The sequence below is a fragment of the Canis lupus genome, chromosome 9, assembly GCF_003254725.2.
Source record: "Canis lupus dingo isolate Sandy chromosome 9, ASM325472v2, whole genome shotgun sequence".
Classification (NCBI taxonomy): Eukaryota; Metazoa; Chordata; class Mammalia; order Carnivora; family Canidae; genus Canis; species Canis lupus.
This window is the reverse complement of record NC_064251.1, coordinates 44,808,038-44,830,061: the sequence shown is the minus strand read 5'-3', so window position 1 is coordinate 44,830,061 and position 22,024 is coordinate 44,808,038. Positions and strand designations below refer to the sequence as shown.

The following is a 22,024-nucleotide window of genomic DNA, read 5'->3' as shown; positions in this document are numbered from 1 at the left end:
CAAGCTCCATGAAGGGAGCCTGACGTGGGACTCGGTCCCGAGTCTCTACGATCATGCCCTGGGCTGAAGGCGGTGCTAAACCGCTGGGCCACCGGGACTGCCCTACTTTTTTTTTTTTTAAAGATTTTGTTTATTTATTCATGAGAGACACAGAAAGAGAGAGAGAGAGAGAGAGAGGCAGAGACACAGGCAGAGGGAGAAGCAGGCTCCATGCAGGGAGCCCGACGTGGGACTCAATCCTGGGTCTCCAGGATCACACCCTGGGCCGAAGGCAGCACTAAACCGCTGGGCCACCGGGGCTGCCCAAAGAACAGTTTTATGGTTAAATTATCAAATAAAAGCCGTAAAGTTTGTTTGTTTATTTATTTATTTAACATTTAGTTTTTTTTTTTTTTTTTTTTTTTTTTTTTAATTTATTGATTCATGAGCGAGAGAGGGAGAGAGGCAGAGAGGGAGAGATACAGGCCAAGGAAGAAGCAGGCTCCATGCAGGGAGCCTGATGTGGGACTCGATCCCGGGTCTCCAGGATCACACCCTGGGCTGAAGGTGGCGCTAAACCGCTGCGCCACCAGGGCTGCCCAAAAGCCGTAAAGTTTAAAAAGGAAATACTGTGGGATATGGGCCTTACTGGATGTAAATAAATGTTTAAAGTTTGCAGACATAAACAAATTAATTGAGGTACCAAACTACAGCCTATGCAGTGGATGGTTTTGCTGTTAATCACTAAGATTAATGTGATTGTATTCCTTCAAATATTTGTTACAAGTTATAAAATTTGAAAACCTCCTGGAATTGCTCTGGTTGACTCTGGGCTAGACCAACTGGCTAGAGAGACAAGGGAAGAGGGAAATCTTCAGAATACACTTTGGTATCTTTCAAATTTCATACTATGTAAATGAATTCCTGTATTCAAAGTAAGTATAAAATATAAAGTCCTTTGGTATTATATATCACCAATACTTGTCTTTACTTCTTTTTGTGAGGGAAGGCTATATAACAGCTTGCTCTACTCTGATGTGCTAATGAAAAAAAAAAGTATATATATCTCCCAACTACCTATGCTACAGTACCTACACTACCAAGCAAAGAAAGAAAGCAAGTGGACTGGGATAACACTGTGATAATTCCTTCATTTCTTTTAATATGTAAGTATAGACAATGAAGGGAGAGGGAATAAAGAGGCATTTTTTATTCACTGGCTTCTGTGCTGATTAAAAATGCAGTATCTTTTCTGGAAATAAATCATATTTAGAGTAAATAAGATTCTGAAATCATATTACTTGGAACAGCAGAGAGAAGACTACAGGTTAGCATGTTGACGTGTTAACTGTAATAACGGCATTGGACATTTGGGTACATTTAAAATAAGAATTCTGATTCTTATTTATGGCACATCCCACAGTTAAAAGTTTTCCTAATGAGAAATACATAAGCAAAAAGTCTACAGCTATGGACACTCCACATTAAAACTAACCAAATATTCTTAAAATGAAAAGAAAAAAGTCTATTCATTTTATGTCAGACCTCTGTCTTAGACCTTTACTGTTTACATGAATGCCTTTTATCTCTTCCTTTTTATCAAGAACTTTAGGTTAAAGGTACCTTCAGACTCTTAGGCTGTTGTCGAACCTCCATGACATGCTTTCGCCTTAGTTCTCGTTCTCTTCGCTTGTTATATTCCAGCTGGTTTGTCAGCTCAGTTTGATGCTGTAATCTGATCAACTCACAGCGCATCTTCTGAATTGTATTGAGGTGACGGAACTCCAGTTCTTGCATGGATTCATGCTGTCGCAGTAGCATGGCATGTTCTAAGTCCTTTTGAGTCTGCCTTTTATTTAACTCCTAATCCATAACACAAAAGACAAAGGAATAATACTGTTGTATGATGCCAGGAAAAAAAATCCTAAGAAACAGAATAACCAGGAAATAGATGTAATTCTCTGATTCAATAATGGCTACATAGTAAGTATGAGAGTTTCATAATATTTATTGTAGTAAATCAACAATTAGCACAAATGCTGTTCATTTACTATTCACTAACACTGCTTTATGCAAAAAGCTTAAAAGCTATCAAATCTATCTCGAGAGGTTACTGTCCTTCCCTCTTTCCTTTCTTTCTTGTTTCCTACTTTTATATTTGAAGAGGGTTCAAAGTCATCCTTTGAATTTTTTAAGAGTATATTACGAGGAGCATACCCAATATAGTGTAGTGGTTAAGAACATAGACTGTAGAGCTAGGCTGCCTGTATTCTATTTTTTTTTAAAAGACTTATTTATTTGTGAAAGAGAGAGAGAGAGAGAGAGGAGAGAGAGAGACAGAGAGAGAGGAGAGAGAGAGAGAGAGAGCGGTTTAGCGTCTAGGAGAGAGAGAGAGAGAGAGAGTGCACGCATCCGTGCAGCAAGGAGGGGGAGAGGGAGGAGAGAGTGTCCCAAGTAGACTCGAGATAAGCATGAAGCCTTCTCGGGGCTTGATCTCATAACCCTGAGATCACAACCTGAGCTGAAATCAAGAGTCAGATGCTTAACTGACTGTGCCACCCAAGTGCCCCGAGGCTGTCTGTATTCTAAATCCTAGCTCTGCTGTTTATGAGCAGCAAATCCTTAGGTGAGTCATTTAAACTCTCTGCTTCAAGGGCATCTAGGTGTCTCAGTGGGTGAGCATCTGCCTTTGCCTCAGGTCGTGACTGTGGGGTCCTGAGATCGAGTCTTGCATCAGGCTCCCCATAGGGAGCCTCCTTCTCCCTCTGCCTATTTCTCTGCCTGTGTCTCTCATAAATATAAACAAACAAACAAACAAACAGACAAATAAATAAATAAAATCTTTTAAAAAGATTAAATTAGGGATGCCTGGGTGGGCTCAGCGGTTGGTTGCCTGCCCTCAGCTCAGGTCGTGATCTCGGGATCCGAGATAGAGTTCCTCATTGGGCTCCTGGTGGGGAGACTGCTTCTCCCTCTGCCTGTGTCTCTGCCTGCCTCTCTCTCTCTCTCTCTCTCTCTCTCTCTGTCTCTCATGAATAAATGAATATATCTTTAAAAAAAAAGATCATATTAAATTAAAAACTAAACTCTCTGCTTCAGCTTCATCACTTTTCAAATGGAGATAATATAGTTATTTCATAGATTTAATGTGAGGATGAAATAAGTTCATAAATAGGCCTCACTCAGAATAATACTGAGCACATCATGCTTGATACATTTTTTTCAGATTAAAAAGAACAAGTGAAAAAAAAACCAAACAAACAACAAGTGTACACCCCCCACCCCACGCAGTCAAAATCAAAGTTGCCTCCTTTGCCTCTGCAAACTATTTCTCCAGAGGCCAACAGTATGGTGCAAAAGCTTCCCAAAATTACCCCCATGCTTATCGTGACATGTCTATTATACAAAACATACAGTTTTAATACTGAATACCAATATACGTTATAGACATGTAATATGCTTTCTTCAACTAAAAATATAATGGACATATATCCCAACCAGATCAGTACATAAAGGACTTTTTAAGTTTCAATAGTAAGCTTCTGCTTTACAATTCTATAATTTTTCCATTCTTTTGCTTTAAGTAAATTTTCAGGCAATACTCATGCATGATGCATCATATAATCATATTATTATTTCTTTAAGATACAGTTCCAGAAGTGGATTTGGTGGGTAAAAATATAGGTGTATATTAAGTTTTACAAACTACCACTGGGGGCACCTGGGTGGCTCAGTTAAGCCTCCGACTTTTGATTTCAGCTCAGGTCATGATCCTGATCGGGGTCGTGAGATCAAGTCTGGGTTGGGCTCTGCACTGGGTGTGAAGCCTGCTTAGATTGTCTCACTATTTCTCCCTCTGCTCCTACCCTCCTTATGCTCTCTCTAAAAATAAATAAATAAAAAAGCTATTGCTGAATTATGCTCCAAAGAGGCAGTATTAGTTTATACTTATCAACACTACCCAACTCTCCATGTTACCAGCCTTTTAAATTATTCTTATCTAATTGATACAACTGTTTTAACTCAAAATTCTAATAATTATTACTGAATTTGAACAGTTGTGCTATACTTAAAGCTTATTTTATGCCACCTTGGAAATAAATTTATCTATGTTCATAGGTGTCCCTGATAATAAAAATAATCATTTTCATTGTGATGAGAGTTTCCACATTTGCCTAGTTAATAATTACATGATTATAACAATGTTAAATGGTAACACACAATTCATGGCACTCACTTCAGATCAGAAGGCATAAATTATCCAATTAATTTTCTCATATTTAAAAATTAATACTTCCTTCATTATTCATGATTTAATATTTATTAAATAAATATTAATATTATATCCAACTATGGACCAGATACTAGGAATATAAAGACCTGAATAAAACCTGTGGCTTCATATAATTTCCATTCTAACTGGGGAGAGAGACTTCCCCCAGAAAGTGTGTATGTGTAAAAAGAAAGAAGTAGAAAGAAGAATAAAACGAGAAAGCAAGCCATGTGGATTGAATATCTGGGGAAGAAAGAGTTAGGCCAAGGGAATTACGAGTGCAAAGGCCTTGCAACTGGGATGTGGCAGACCTACTTCTGATATCACACCATTCAAACATACCTCCCTGACAAGGTCTTGCTCCAAGTTATGGCGTCCAAGTAACATTCTTCTCTTGAAGCGACGGCATTCTAGCTCTAGGTATTGCCTTTGTCGTCGAAGAAGATTAGCCTCTTCCTCTGCTTGGAAATGCTGTATATTCTCCTTCTGCTTTGAAAGCCACTCTTGTTTTTCTTTTTTTGGGGTGCTCTGGTTTTCATTCAGTTCCTAGCAAAATAAAAACTCAGTTTAAAATACATAAAAATTGACTACATGAATACAGTTACTATAAAATTTGGTAGCTGGTAAATTTATTTATTTATTTTTTTAAGAGGGTTTTTAAAAAATATTTTATTTATTTATTCATAGAGACAGAGAGAGAGAGAGGCAGAAACACAGGCAGAGAGAGAAGCAGGCATCATACAGAGAGCCTGACGTGGGACTTGATCCAAGGTCTCCAGGATCACGCCCTGGGCTGCAGGCGGCGCTAAACCGCTGCGCCACCGGGACTGCCCGGTAGCTGGTAAATTTAAAACACAGTATTTAACTTGTGTCCTCTCTAGTGCTCAGGCAGGGCACTGACCTTCAGGAGGCAGGTAATAGTTTCCTTCTTCTTGAGTTACCAGTGAATTAGGACAGGGAAAGATAAAAGTACATTAGAAAACATGCATACCTTTTGGCTTTGCACAGTTACACTTATGATGATTCAAAAATACATAATGAAGTAAATGAAATAAAACATCTTTCTTTAAATCATTCCCAAGAAGAGATAGAAGGTAGTGTTTTCAGGTAGAAATCATATATAAATTAAAATTAAGGCTAAAATACAGTTGGGGGGGATCCCTGGGTGGCTCAGCGGTTTAGCGTCTGCCTTTGGCCCAGGGCGCAATCCTGGGGTCCCGGGATCGAGTCCTGTGTCGGGCTCCCGGCAATGGAGTCTGCTTCTCCCTCTGTCTGTGTTTCTGCCTCTCTCTCTCTCTCTGTCTATCATGAATAAATAAATAAATCTTAAAAAAATAAAAATAAAAAAGTAAAAATAAAATACAGTTATGTCTCACTTGGTTTTTAGCATTCTAAAAATCAAGCTTTTGGCAAGATTATGGATGTACTCAATATAAAAGTCTTGGAAATTATTATTTTAAAAATATTTTATTTATTTATTCATAGAGAGACAGAGAGAGGCAGAAATAGGCAGAGGGAAAAGCAGACTCCCTAGGGAAAGTCTGATGCAGGACTTGATCCCAGGACCATAGAATCACAACCTGAGCCGAAGGCAGACAAACACTGAGCCACCCAGGCGTCCCAAAAGACTTGGAAATTAAATGGAAAATCAACAAAACCATGGGAGAATAGAGACCTTTTTTAGAAGTGGTATTTAATACTAAGCATTAATAACCATGAACAAATAAAAAACAATGCTTTTCTATAGCATTTTAAGTATCATCTCAATAACTATCTACATGAAAACATGTTTGTATTGGGCAAGATGAAAACATTCATCATATACCCAGGCAAACTCTAGGATGTTAAATTAATACTAGTATATTTTCTTTTTTTTTTTTTTTAAAGACTTTATTTATTCATTAGAGACAGAGAGAGAGAGAGAGAGAGAGGAAGAGAGAGAGAGAGGCAGAGACACAAGCAGAGGGAGAAGCAGGTTCCATGCAGGGAGCCTGATGTGGGACTCGATCCCAGGACTCCAGGATCATGCTCTGGGCTGAAAGCAGGAACTAAAAACTGCTGAGCCACCCAGAGATCCCACTAGTATATTTTCAACCCATAAAAAGCCATCAATATTGCAGAGAATACAAATCAGTCATCTTTCCTAAGTCTAAACAGATTTTTCAGAGATACTAACCTTATGGTCCTTCCTGTTATTCAAGAAAGAGACCAATTCTTTATAACTGAAATTCATAAGATATTCAAACACATAAAAATAAAAAGCAGATAAATTAGTAGTTCTCAAATAAGGGTGTATATGTACACACACTACATGAGTAGTGTAGAGTAATACAGGCACACAGAGAATCACCTGGTATTTTTTTTTTTTTACTTATAAATTCAGTTAACAAATAGTGGCATCATTAATTTCAGATGTGGAGTTCAGTAATTCATCAGTTGCAAATAACATCCTGCGCTCATTGTATCATGTTCCCTCCTTAATGCCCATCACCCAGTTACCCCAATCTCTTCCCTTTCCCTCCAGCAATTGTTTTCTGTATTTAAGTGTCTCTCATGGTTTATCTCCCTCTGATTTCATTTTCTTTTATTTTTCCTTCCCTTCCCCTGTTATCCTCTGTTTTGTTTCTTGAGAATCACCTGGTGTCTTTCTCAAAATCTATTTTTTTAAAGATTTTATTTATTTATTCATGAGAGACACAGGGAGAGAGAGAGAGGCAGAGATACAGGCAGAGGGAGAAGCAGGCTCCCCGCAGGGAGCCCGACGTGGGACTCGATCCTGGGTCTCCAGGATTAGGCCCTAGGCTGAAGGTGGTGTTAAACCGCTGAGCCACCTGGGCTGCCCCAAAATCTTTTTTTTTTTTTAAGATTTTATTTATTTATTCATGAGAGACACAGAGAGAGAGAGAGAGGCAAAGACATAGGCAGAAAGAGAAGCAGGCTCCCCGCAGGGAGCCTGATGCAGGACTCAATCTCAGGACCCCAGATCACAACCTGAGACAACAGCAGATACTCAACCACTGAGACACCCAGGTGCCCCTTTCTCAAAATCTTCTGCCAGGAAATTTCCCCACCAAAAGTCTACTATGTCCTTTCCTCTATACTGAGAATCATGATTTTGAATGCACACACACACACACACACACATGCACTATACACCTAAAGAATTATTTAAGGATTTATTCATCTTAGAGAATGTGCATGTGAATGGGGAAGGGGCAGAGGGAGAGAATCTCATGCAGACTCTCTGCTGAGCATGGAGCTTGAGACCACAATCCTAGCTGAAAGCAAGAGTCAGACACCAACCAACTGAGCCACCCAGGCACCCCAGGAATGATTTGTTTTTACTTTTTTAAGATATTATTTATTTATTCATGAGAGACACAGAAAGAGAGAGAGAGAGAGAGAGGCAAAGACACAGGCAGAGGGAGAAGCAGGCCCAATGCAGGGAGCCCAAATTGGGACTCGATCCCAGGTCCCCAGGATCACACCCTGGGCCAAAGGTGGCACTAAACCACTGAGCCACTGGGGCCGCCCAAGAATGGTTTTTAATTTTTTTTATTTTTTATTTTTTTAGGAATGGTTTATTTTTTATTCTTTATTTTTTAAATTTTTAAAGATTTTTTTATTTACTTATTCATGAGAGACACACACACAGAGAGAGGCAGAGACACAGGCCCAGGGAGAAGCAGGCTTCATGCAGGAAGGAATGGTTTATTTTATTATTTATTTTTATTTTTATTTTTTTTATTTATGATAGTCACAGAGAGAGAGAGAGAGAGAGAGAGAGAGGCAGAGACAGGCAGAGGGAGAAGCAGGCTCCATGCACCGGGAGCCCGACGCGGGACTCGATCCCGGGTCTCCAGGATCGCGCCCCGGGTCAAAGGCAGGCGCCAAACCGCTGCGCCACCCAGGGATCCCGGAACGGTTTATTTTTAAAGAAAGAAATGTGTGGCTTTTTTTTCACAGCTCACATATTTTTATTTCGAATCAGTCAGTTACTAAATAGGTGCTTAAGAAAGCTACCTTAAATAAAATAACTTATGTTTTCAAAGGATTCTTCTTAGGGCTCCTCAACTGAGGATCTCAGTCCATTGAAGAGTTATTGATTATAATAATGTCTTCATTCAAACTGATACACATTTCATGGTGACAAACAACATAAGACAAATTTATCTTGGGGATCCCTGGGTGGCTCAGTGGTTTAGCACCTGCCTTCGGCCCAGGGCATAATCCTGGAGTCCCAGGATCGAGTCCCACATGGGCTCTCTGCATGGAGCCTGCTTCTCCCTCTGCCTATGTCTCTGCCTCTCTCTCAATCTCTCTCTCTCTCTCTCTCTCTGTGTCTCTTATGAATAAATAAAATAAATAAAATAAAATAAAATAAAATAAAATAAAATAAAATAAAATAAAATAAATAAAATGTTTATAAAATAAATACCTCCTTAAGCTGTTCTTTTCGAAGTTTATATTCTCTTTTCTGGGACTCCAAAAAACTGTTTAGTTCTTTCTTCTGTTGTGCCTGAATATGTTGCTGAAATTTTTTCTCCTCATTGGCCATCACTTTAGCCTATAGAAAAAGTTAAAAAAGGACCAAATTAGTTAGGTTGATAGATTTAAAGCAGCAGTTTAATACACATTACCAAGGATACTATTTTTCCCCATGAACAGAAAATGAATATAAGTATTACCAAAAAGAGAATATCCAACAAATTATTTATACTTATTACTCAGCATCCTTTAAAATTTTTATTTATTTTTAATTTTTATTTAAATTTTTGGCAGTTAACATGTGCAATACTCGTTTCTGAAGTACTTAGCATCCTTACTTGAATTTCAGAGAACCAATAAAATGGAACTTGTCTTTAAAATTTTTTTTTCAAGATTTTATTCACTTATTCATGAGAGACAGAAGAGAGAGAGAGAGAGAGGCAGAGACACAGGCAGAGGGAGAAGCAGGCTCCATGCAGGGAGCCTGACGCGGGACTCGATCCTGGGTCTCCAGGATCACGCCCTGGGCCAAAGGTGGTGCCAAACCACTGAGCCACCTGTCTTTACAATGTTGATCTTGTACAGGGTCAGAATGCTTTCACCTTTTTTTTCTTTTCCATCTAATAGGAGTATGTCCTCCCTCCAATAAAAAACCAAACACACATTTATCTACAAATATGATTCGAACATGACTTATCTTTGTTGATTTGTATACAAAATAATGTAATATTTTCATCTTTAAATTAAAATTTGACCTTTTATTTATATATTGATATGGAAATATTGAATGTTAGACATATGTATCATACTGAATTTCTTTTTTAAGATTTTATTTTTAAGTAATTTCTACACCCAACATGGGGCTTAAACTTACAACCCCAAGATCATGAGTCATAATTCCAACTCTTGCCAAGCCAGGCACTCCTTAGTTCTGATGATATATGCAACACGTATCATTGTAGAACATTTAGGAAGTATAGAAAAACACAAAGAAGGAAAATATTACACGATTTTAGCACCCAGAGATAACCAATATAAACATTTTGGTATATACCCTTCCTAATTTTTTCCATGCATATATATTTTTTATTTTATATATGTATATATATTTTTTGCATATATATATTTTAAACAGAATTCTAACCACATTCTACATCTCATTTCATGAATTGCTTTCCTAAATATGCTACCATCTACCTCTTCCTAAGTTATTAAAAAATACTATCCAATGAACAACAGGATAATTCTTTCACCAAATTATTTCAAAATCAATTGTTTATTTATACAATAAATTATTTTGTTAAATTCTCTACTATTATAAGGGAATGGTTCTTTTAGGGGGGGAAGGGTGAACAGGATAGCTATGAATTAATGCCTCAATGTGGAACTAGCCAGGCATATTTGAAGATATCCTGTAAACTTACTGAGAAGTTTACATTTTACTTGACAGAAATGATTATCAAAATAAAATGAAACTGATGGGACATCAAAAACCTTAATAAGAAAAGGTTTCAGATAATAAGAATACTAAAAAAATTCGCTTTTATCATTTAGTAGAATGACTCTTATCTGTAAATAAACAAATGGGCTAAACCTTAATATGAATAATTTGTAATCTCTAACATTCCCTCTATATTAATCTTCAATTATTCTCTGATATAAGAATGCCACTATAAATTTAAGGACAGTTTCCAAAAAATATACAGAGAAAGGAATCACAAGTGATATTTTGAGATCTGAACCAAGTTACTAATGGGTGATTTATCAAACTCTTCAGATAACCAGAGTACCTGAGGCCAGAACAGATGATTGACTTACCCACTGTGACACTATAAATCTACCAAGTGTGAAGAAATAATCCCATGTCTATTGGTTCCCAGACCCAGTACTGGGAATTATACATGTTAAATAAATGTTTCTCCAATTGATTTGCTTGGTTCTGGGAAAGAGATACTCTAACATCAATATGTTATCTTGGTTAATTCTGGGATGGTCACAAGCTAGAACAAATAATAGTGAAACAGCTACCTCTTTTTCCATAGCAGCCTGATGTTTCTTGATCAGTTTCTCCATTTCTGCAGCAAAATTGTTACGCTGAGTTTCAAGATCTTTGTCCAATCTGAGGCGATGTTCATCCATCTCAGCCTTTAGCTTATTTTCCAGAGTCATCAATTGCTTTTGATGTTGCCGCCTCATTCTCTTATAGCCAGACATCTGTTCTCTAAGCTCAGAGTCCTGCTCATGTTCTTGCATTTGCCTTGTAACCTAGACATACAAAAGATTGACAGAAAAGAACAAAATAAAGCAAAACATTTCTTTCAAAAGCATTTTAGACCACTCTGTTATTAACAAAGCAGGCAATAAATTTAAGAGATTCCAGTTAGTATTTTTCAATTAAATTTCCAGCAGGTAAAAATAAATAAATAAATTAATTAATTAATTAATTAATTAATTTCCAGCAGGTCTTTTGAAGAAATAAACAACTTGATTCTAAAATTTATGTGGGAATGTAAAGGGCCAAGAAGGTCCAAAACAATCTTGAGGAGAAAAAAAATGTTGGAAGACAAACACTTTAGCAATCAAAACAGTACAGTGTTGGTGTTAAGGACAGATTGACTAGATAAAAGGAATTGAATAAAATTGAGAAACAGATCCACATATACTCAGTCAACTGGATTTTCTACCAAAAATTCAGGTTAATTAAAAAAAGCAAAAAAATTTAAAAATTTTAAAAAGGAAAGTATTTTTTACCAAATCCTGTTGAAACAACTGGTTCCCTGTATAAAAAATAAACCTTAACTCCAGTATCACTCTATTAAAAAATTAATTTGAAAAGAATCATCTGACCGAAACATAAAACTCAGAATCATAAAGCAAAAGAAGACATGGACTACCATCAAAATCTTGGGGTAAGCAAATATTTCCTGGTGGACACAAAAGGCACTGGCTATAAAGAAAAAAATTTAATAGCCAAACTATGGAAAGAGCCTAAACGTCCATCGACTTATGAATGGTTAAACACGACATGATACACACACAGACACACAGACATACACACACACACACACACACACACACACAAACACACACACACACAGGGATACTACTCAGCCATCAAAAATAATGAAGCCTTGCCATTCCCAACAATGTGGATCGAGCTAAAGTGTATTATGCTAAGCAAAATAAGTCAAAAAGACAAGCACTGTATGGTTTCATTCCTATGTGCAATTTACGAAACAAAACAGATGAACATATGGGAAGGGAAATAAGAGAGAAGGGGAGGCAAACCATAAGAGACTCTTTACAGAGAACAAACTAAGGGTTGATGGAGAGATATGATTGGGGGACAGGCTAAGTGGGTGATGAGGATTAAGGAGGGCACTTGTTATGATGAGTACTGGGTGTTATATTTAAGTGACGAATCACTAAATTCTACTTTTTTTTAAAAAAAGATTCCATTTATTTATTTGAGAGAGACAGAGACAGAGGTAGCAAGAGAAAGCACGAGCAGAGAGGAAAGGGAGAAGCAGGCTTCCCACCAAGCAGGAAGCCTGACGGGGGGCTCAAACCCAGGATCCCAGGATCACGACCCAAGCCCAAGGCAGATGTCCAACCAACTGAGCCACCCACGCACTACACTAAATTCTATTCCTGAAATCAATATTTTGCTATATGTTAACCAACTAGAATTTAAATAAAAATTTGGAAGAAAAAATGTATAAACTAGATTCTTAAAAGGAGGTAAAATTCACATAATATGAATTCAGTCATGGGATGCCTGGGTGGCTCGGCGGTTGGGCATCTGCCTTCAGCCCAAGGCGTGATCCTGGAGACCCGGGATCAAGTCCCACATTGGGCTCCCTGCGTGGAGCCTGCTTCTTCCTCTGTCTCTGCTTCTCTCTCTCTCTCTGTGTCTCTCATGAATAAATAAATAAATAAAATCTTTAAATATATATATATATATATATATATGAATTCAGTCATTTGATATTTTTTGAAATTTTATTTATTTAAATAATCTCTACCTCCAATGTGAGGCATAAACTTACAAACCCAAGATCATGAGTCACATGCTTTTCCAACTGAGCCAGCCAGGTGCCCCTAAAAATTAATCATTTTTAAAAAATATTTATTTATTTACCTTAGAGAAAGCATACACAAGTGTGTGAGCAAGTGTAGGGAAGGGCAAGGAGAGAGGAAGAGAATCCTCAAGTAGACTCTCTGCTGAGTGCAGAGCCCAATGTGGGGGTGGGATCCCAGGACTCTGGGAGCATGACCTGAGCTGAAAGAGTCTGACTCTTAACTGACTGAGCCACCCGGAAATCCCAAATTAATCATTTCAAAGTGAACAACTCAATAGTAGTTAGTATATTCACAATGGTATACAAGTACCATATTTATCTAGTTACAAAATGTTTTTATCATTTAAGAAGAAAATCCCCAGTCTCTCCTGGGAAGAGACCAATTTATTTTCTATCTCTATGGAGTCATATCTATTTTGGATACTTCATATAGTCATATAATATATAACTTTTATGCCTGGCTTCCTTCATTTAGCATGTTTTCAAGGTTCATCCATGTTGTAAGCATGTATCAGTGTTTCATTCCTTTTTTTATAGCTGAATAATATTATATTGTATGTATATACCATAATTTATCATTCATCTGCTGATGGATATGGCTATTGTGAATAGTGCTATTATGTATATGTGTGTACATGTACTTGTTTGAATACCAGTTTTTGATTCTTTGGGTATATATGTAAGAACAGAATTGCTGAGTCATATGATAATTCTTTTTTTTTTTTTTTTTAAAGATTTTATTTATTTATTCATGATAGTCACACAGAGAGAGAGAGAGAGGCAGAGACATAGGCAGAGGGAGAAGCAGGCTCCATGCAGGGAGCCCGATGTGGGATTCGATCCCGGGTCTCCAGGATCGCGCCCTAGGCCAAAGGCAGGCGCCAAACCGCTGCGCCACCCAGGGATCCCCATATGATAATTCTATGTTTAATTTTCTGAGGAACTGTCAACTATTTTCCACAGAAACTGAATCATATTACAATTGTATTACATATACACAATTACACTCTTATTACATACATATTACCAGAAACATACAGGAAGAGTTCTACTTTCTCTGTATGCTCTCTGATAACTATTTTTCTTTCTTTTTATCTTTGTTTATTTTGAAAAATTTTATTTAATTATTCATGAGAGACACAGAGACAAGAGGCAGAGACACAGGCAGAGGGAGAAGCAGGCTCCCTGAAGGGAGCCCGATGCAGGACTTGATCCCAGAACCCCGGGATCACAACCTGAGGTAAAGGCAGATGCTCAACCACTGACCCACCCAGGTGTCCCTATTTTTCTTTTTTTAAAAAGGCATCCTAGTGGGTATGAGGTAGTCCCTCATTGTGGTTTTGATTTGCATTTCCCTAATAACTAATTGGCCATTTGTATACCTTTTTTGGAGAAATGTCTATTTCAAGACCTTTATTCATTTTTTTAAGGGAGGAGGTGTGGAGAGAGAATCTTAAGCAGGTTCCACACCCAGTGTGAGCCTGACTTGGGGCTTGATCTCATGTTACAACCCTGAGATCATGACCTGAGCTGAAATCAAGAGTCAGACAATTAATTGAGCCAGTCAGGCACCCCGTTTTATGCACTTAAAAAAAAACTTTGTTTTGGGGGAGGTGGATAGATAGAGAGAGAGCATGTAGTGAGGAGGGGCAGAGGGAGAGGAAGAATTCTAAGCAGAATCAGCACTGAGCACAAGACAGGGCTCAATCTCACTGCTTTGAAATCATGACTTGAGCTGAAACTAAGAATTGGTTGCTTAACCAACTGTACCACCCAGTTGGTTGGTGCCCCTCCTTTATTAATTTTTTAATTGGATTATTATAATTGATTTTAAAACTAAAAAATTTTAATTTCTCATCATCTAGGAAAAGAACAGGTAAATTACAGATGAAGAAAAAAATATTGGCAAGACATACACGAGATATAATACCATAAACAGGTTTTTTTTTTTTTTAGATTTTATTTATTTATTCATAGAGATATAGAGAGAGTGAGGCAGAGACTCAGGCAGAGGGAGAAGCAGGCTCCATGCAGAGAGCCTGACGTAGGACTCGATCCAGGGTCTCCAGGATCACACCCTGGGCTGCAAGCAGCACTAAATCGCTGCGCCACCGGGGCTGCCCCCCATAAACAGGTTTTATAAAGAACATATACAAATCAATACAAATCAATATTAAAAAGATGAACATCTGGGATCCCTGGGTGGCGCAGCGGTTTGGTGCCTGCCTTTGGCCCAGGGCGTGATCCTGGAGACCCGGGATCGAGTCCCACGTCGGGCTCCCGGTGCATGGAGCCTGCTTCTCCCTCTGCCTGTGTCTCTGCCTCTCTCTCTCACTGTGTGCCTATCATAAATAAATAAATTAAAAAAAAAAAAAAAAAAAGATGAACATCTGAGGTGCCAGGGTGGCTCAGCTGGATAAGCATCTGCCTTCAGCTCAGGTCATGATCCCACTGTGGGAAACAGTATGGAGGTTCTTAAGAGCTTTATTTTTTTTTTTTTTTTTTTTATTTATTTTATGATAGTCACAGAGAGAGAGAGAGGCAGAGACACAGGCAGAGGGAGAAGCAGGCTCCATGCACCGGGAGCCTGACGTGGGATTCGATCCCGGGTCTCCAGGATCGCGCCCTGGGCCAAAGGCAGGCGCTAAACCACTGCGCCACCCAGGGATCCCCAGTATGGAGGTTCTTAAAAAATTAAAAAATACAAACACCCTATGTTCCATTAATTCCACTACTATTATTTACCCAAGGGGGGGAAAAACCCTCTGGGTTCTCTCTGGGGAGAAAACTCTGAAAAATAGAAAAGTTCTGTTGGGTAAGCATCCAACTCTTCATTTCGGCTCAGGTCATGATCTCAAGATTTGAGATCAAACCCTGCACTGGGCTCTGCACTGGCCAGAAAAGCCTTAAGTTCCTTTCCCTCTTCCCTGTGACCCTCCCTCCCCTCACTCTGTCTCTTAAAAAAAAGAAAAAGAGGGAACCCTGGGTGGCGCAGCGGTTTAGCGCCTGCCTTTGGCCCAGGGCGCGATCCTGGAGACCTGGGATGGAATCCCACGTCGGGCTCCCGGTGCATGGAGCCTGCTTCTCCCTCTGCCTGTGTCTCTGCCTCTCTCTCTCTCTCTCTCTCTCTCTGTGTGTGACTATCATAAATAAATTTAAAAAATTTTTAAAAAATTAAAAAAAAGAAAAAGAAAAGAAAAGAAAAAGAAAGAAAAAAGAAATAGAAAACATCAATTTAAAAAGATATTAAAAACACCCCTATGTTCATTGCAGTAGTATTTACAATAGTCATGATATGGAAACAACCAAGTGTCCACCAATAAATGAATGGATAAAGCACATGTGGTATATTACATACAAAATGGAATATTAGCCATAGAAAAGAAGATCTTGGCATTTGCAACAACACGGATAAACTTAGAGGGTATTATACTAAGTGAAATAAATCAAAGAAAGAAAAGTACCATATGATTTCACTTACATGTAGAATCCAGAAAACAAATGAACAAATAAACAAAAACCAACAGACTCTTGAGGCACTTGGGTGGCAGGCATGTTCAGGTAAGCATCTGACTCTTGGTTTCAGCTCAGATCATGATTTTGGGGTCCTGGAATCGAGCCCCACATCAGGCCATACTCAGCATGGAGTCCGCCTTAGAGTCTCCCTCTTTCCCTTTTTTATTTTTCTCTCTCTCTCCCCAATAAATAAATAAATAAAGTCTTTTTTTTTTTAAATAAATAAAATCTTTAAAAAAAAATCAACAGACTTAAAATACACAAAACAAACCAGTGGATGGCGGGATGGGTGAAATAAGTGATAGGGATTAAGAGGTATAAACTTCCAGTTATAAAATAAACAAGTTATGGAGATGAAAAGTATACACAGGGAAAATAGTCAATAATGTGAATAGCATTGTATGGTGACAGATGGTGACTATCCTTATTGTGGTGAGCACTGAGTAATGCATGTAACTGTCAAATTACTATGTTGTACACTGACATTAATATAACATTGTATGGTAACTATACTCCAGGAAAAAAAAAAAGTGTGTCCCTAATTAATTTGAAGGAGCCAGAAACTGGGACAGAATTTGTTTGAGAAACATTTAATATATACCAAGTCACAAAATCACACGAATTAGCCTCTCTTTAGGTAATACCTCTCTCGGTATTTATTAAAATAGTCATTAATATTTATTAAAATATTAACTATTTATAAATAGTTAATATTTATTAAAATAGTCATGAGAAAAAAAAAAGTCAAGCAATCTTTGCTACTTGCTCTGTTCAAAAAGTTATTTACATGTTACAGAATAGCAAGAATGACTTGATTCCTCAGGATGGAGGATGACATTCTTGATTCCATGTCATACAGATTCATGGGCCACTGCATGGGATTTATAAAATCTGCTTATGTAGTTGATAAACTCAGATAATTTTTCTCTCGGATATATCTTTTATATTCCTGTTAGATTTTCTAACAGCCTGCTTTTCCTAGGATATCTTAATTTCTTTTTATCCCTAGTATTCTTTATCATGTTTTGGTCCTACTTATCTGATTGATTAGGATAATAAGTAGCCTACTAAAACAATATCCTTGTGAAGGACACATGATCCATTTTTAAATAGTAATCTCTCATACCCAATGTGGGGTTCTAACTTACATCCCTAAGATCAAGGGTCACATGTTCTACTGACTGAGCAAATAGGGCATCATTTATAATCCACCTTTTTTTAAAAAAGATTTTATTTATTTAATCACGAGAGACAGAAAGAGAGAGAGAGGCAGAGACACAGGCAGAGGGAGAAGCAGGCTCCATGCAGGGAGCCCGACGTGGAACTCGATCCTGGGTCTCCAGGATCAGGCCCTGGGCTAAAGGTGGTGCTAAACCGGGCTGCCCCCATAATCCACTTTTATTGTTATTTGGGAAATCAGAAGAACTATACTTTGAATACACTAAATTGAATTACTCGCCATTTCCCGAACATTTCCCCTCATTTTGGTTAGCTTTAGTATTTCTTTACTGTTAATTCTTAGAAATAACATTTTTTCTTCCTCTCTATGCTTAAAATCAACAAACTATTAAAGTTCAATTTGTTTTATTTTTTATTATTTTTTAAAGGATTGATTCTATCTATATATCTATGTATCTACGTATCTATCTATCTCTATATTTATTTGAGAGAGAAATCGAGCGAGCATGTGTGAGCAGAGAGGAAGGGAGAGGGAAGGGAAAGAATCTCAGGCAGACTCTGTGCTAAGCGCAGAGCTCCACTTGGGGCTTGATCTCAGGACCATGAGATCATGACCTGAGTCAAAACCAAGAGTGGGATGCTTAAGTGACTGAGCCACCTAAGCATCCGTAAACAATTTGTTTTATAAATATTTCCTTTATACCTCAAATCAAAAGTAATCTGAATTACTATTTAGTACCTTCTAGCCCTCATAAGCATTTAATATATTCTAACACATTAGTTATTTGTGTATGTCTTGAAGACATTACTAGTTTAACATCTCAGAGTATTCTGTATATCTTTCTCATAAGAGGCACTTAAATGTTAAATGAGTATTTTGAAAAATAAACCTCAAATACAAAAAAATAAGATACAGTTATTCTTTAGTACAGGTGCCACAGTTCAAAATAAAAAATGTATTTCTAATCAGGGGAAGAACATACCAGTGATGCCGTCCGTATAGTAGCAAAGTGTTCTCGATTACGATAGTGTGATTTATGACGAGACACTTGTGGTGGAGACTGTGGATCCGATGCTCTTGTTCTAGGATCTCCCTCTTCTCTGTAATTTTCTTCCTCCTAGACAAAGAAAGAAACAATACTATTTCAGGTGAACAAATACAGTTCACTTGAGCTTTCAAGAAAATTTAAAGATAACTTGTTCAATTTATCTTAAAGACATAATTTTAAAAAGCAAAAAACAAAAATTATGAATGCTGACATTTTCTTTTCAACATAATTAGAATCAGGAAACATTATTCTCTCAGTGTATACCACAGTACAACAGATTTAGGATCAGGAAATGTATGAGGTTAGATTTATATCCTACTTATTATACAGAAAATAAAAAGGATTAATTATTTTAAAAAGCAGGAAAAAATGAATTATTCTAAGGCTCTTGATTTTTATTTTTATTTTTTTTGGCTCTTGGGTTTTCAAAGCAATAATATATCTTTTCTTTTTTTTAAAGATTTTATTTATTTATTCATGAAAGACACAGAGAGAGAGGCAGAGACACAGGCAGAGGGAGAAGTAGGCTCCATGCAGAGAGCCCGACATGGGACTCCATCCTAGGTCTCCAGGATCACACCCTGGGCCGAAGACGGCACTAAACTGCTGAGCCACACAGGGATTCCCAGCAATAATATATCTTAAAAATACATTTATAATACTTCTGCCATTGTCCGAAGTAAGTAACCAAAAAATAACTGTAGAAATTTTAAGAACGATGTCTTTCCTTATATATGCCTTAGTTTATTAACTGAAGAGGAAGTCAATTAAGCAGCAACCAACTAATTGTGGGAATAATCTTTGTTACTAAGTCATTCTTTTTTTTTTTAAGATTTTATTTATTCATGAGAAACACACAGAGAGAGACAGAGACATTGGCAAAGGGAGAGGGAGGCTCCCCACAGGAAGCCTGATGTGGGACTCTATCCTGGGACCCTGGAATCATGACCTGAGCCAATGGCAGACATTCAACCACGGAGCCACCCATGAGTCCCATAACTAAATCATTCTTAATCACTTTTTATGTGTGTTTGTGTAGTAAAATATATATATAATTTGCCAGTTCAACCATTTTTAAATGTACAATTCAGTGGCATTAATTATATTCCCAATCTTGTGCAACCACCGCCATTTCCAAAACTTTTCCATCACCCAAATGGAAATTGTATCTGTTAACCAAAACTCTTCATTTTATACTCTACTCAGTCCCTGGTAACCACTAATCTACTTTGCGTGGTTTATGAACTGCCTATTCTAGAAATTTCATAAAAGTGGAATTATGCAATATTTGTCTTCTTGCATCCAGCTTATTATCACTCAAGTTATAGTATGTATCAAAATTTCATTCTTTTTCATAACTGGGTAATATTCCACTGTACATATATACTATGGTTTATCTATCTATTCATCTCTTGATGAACACTTGGGTTAGTTCTACCTTTTAGTTCCTGTGCCTAAAAATTTTTTAGGTAATACTGTAAGCTGTGAAGTTAAAAAGGAAGTATTCCTATTGCTAAAAACAAGTTACCTCTCAAAATGTTTTCAAGAAAATTAAAAATTCTGTATTCAGAATGTGAAGAATAATGTATTTATCTCCTAAACCAATAATTTACAATTATTAGCAATTAGTTTTATTTTATTTTTTAAAAGATTTTATTTATTTATTCATGAAAGACACACAGAGAGAGAGAGAGACAGAGAAAGAGACAGAGACACAAGCAGAGGGAGAAGCAGGCTCCATGCCGGGAGCCTGATGCGGGACTCGATCCTGGGATTCCAGGATCACGACCTGAGCCGAAGGCAGGCGCCAAACTGCTAAGCCACCCAGGGATCCTCAATTAGTTTTGTTTTATTTAATTTAATTTAATTTAATTTAATTTAATTTTATTTTATTTTATTTTATTTATTTTATTATTTTTAAAAATATTATTTATTTATTTATTCAGGAGAGACAGAGAGAGAGGCAGAGACACAGACAGAGGGAGAAGCAGGCTCCACACAGGGAGCCCAATGTGGGACTTGATCCCAGGACCCCGGGGTCATGCCCTGAGCTGAAGGCAGGCGCCAAACCACTGAGCCACCAGGGCTGCCCTAGTTTTATTTTAAAGATGTAAACATTATGGACAGTGCAAGTCACTTTTGATCATTACCCACTGTAACCCTTTCTTTTAAAAGACAACCACTATCATGACTTTAATGTGTATACCTACTACTTTTAAATACTTTATTTTCATGAAATTAACTCAAATTATATATTACGTAGTGTTTCTTTATTTCTTTCTTCTGATATTTTAAAAATATTCTTTTAGTATTTTCAAAACATTAGTTTCCCAAATGCAGACATTACACTAGGAAAACAGCCTCCTACTACTTTAAAATAAATTACCTAAAAATGTTCCAAACTTCTGAAACATCCAAGACAATCTCCTAATTAAACTAATCAGCTGAAGAAAATTATTTATCAAAGTTGAACGTTTTTTCACTGAAATCCAAATACTCACAGGTTTTAAATGGATAACAGAACTATTAGACATCACTGTGTGGTCTCCCTCCATCATATCTAGCTCACTCTTGTCATCTGAGGCATCTGGAAGACTGTTAACACTACTACTTTGGCTACTGGCACTGATGGACATACTGGGAATAGACTGATTACTTCCAACACTATTCACTGTTCCTGTTCGGCCAACACCATGATCTTGTTCCTAAAGGAAAAGAGCATTAGGTTAAAATATCTGTCTCTTTTGAAATTGCTAATTATAATCACTTATCACACTGCTTAGTACACAGTCTTTAGAAAGAAACTCAAAAGTCTATCGTGAGAAACTTCCTGTACTTGTCAAGGCCAGGAAGTTTACCAACTGAAAAACAAATAAAAATGATCAACAAATAAATAACAAAAATTCCAACCACCTGTGTCAAAAATTCAGTTCATCACTTGGTTATTTCCGAAGCATAACATTTTCTCTAAATTGCTTGACATTTTTTTTTTGAAATCCATTTCTACCACACATCTTATGTGTGGTATATAGAGAGATTCTGCTCATTTCTCAATAATTCCCATAGTTAAAACAAGCCTCAATCTTTTTTAAATCCTATAAATAACCACCTTTAGTAGTTGTTGTTGTTGTTGTTGTTGTTGTTTTGTAAAGAGGGAGAGTATGCTGGTGTGTGCATGCAAGCAGGATGGGAGAGGCAGAAGAGGGAAAGAGGGAATCTCAAGGATGTTCCTTCCACACCAGAGTTCAAGGCTGAGGCTTAATCCCACAATCCTGAGATCATGACCTGAGCTAAAAACAAGAGTCCATGCTTAACTGACTGCACCCTCAAAATAATTTTCTAATGATTACTGTATGAACTAAAAAACAAAACCAAAAGCACCAATACTTTACATTTATATATATGTTTAAGTCCTATATTTTATAGTTCATTAATTATGTAGCACTATTAAAAAAAAA

The 22,024-nt window shown here is 37.2% G+C and overlaps 1 protein-coding gene across 1 annotated transcript in view; it reads right to left on the bottom strand.

Annotated features, from left to right (window-relative positions):
* TAOK1 (TAO kinase 1) overlaps positions 1-22,024 on the bottom strand; it is a 158,793-nt gene that overhangs the window by 23,948 nt on the left and 112,821 nt on the right. Inside the window, exons 12-17 of the mRNA XM_025476299.3 lie at positions 21,068-21,271; positions 18,501-18,635; positions 10,769-11,005; positions 8,691-8,819; positions 4,595-4,798; positions 1,603-1,842 (exon numbers count right to left, since the gene is read on the bottom strand). Of these exons, the coding sequence (XP_025332084.1) occupies positions 1,603-1,842; positions 4,595-4,798; positions 8,691-8,819; positions 10,769-11,005; positions 18,501-18,635; positions 21,068-21,271 (1,149 nt within the window). The remainder of the gene's footprint in view (positions 1-1,602; positions 1,843-4,594; positions 4,799-8,690; positions 8,820-10,768; positions 11,006-18,500; positions 18,636-21,067; positions 21,272-22,024) is intronic.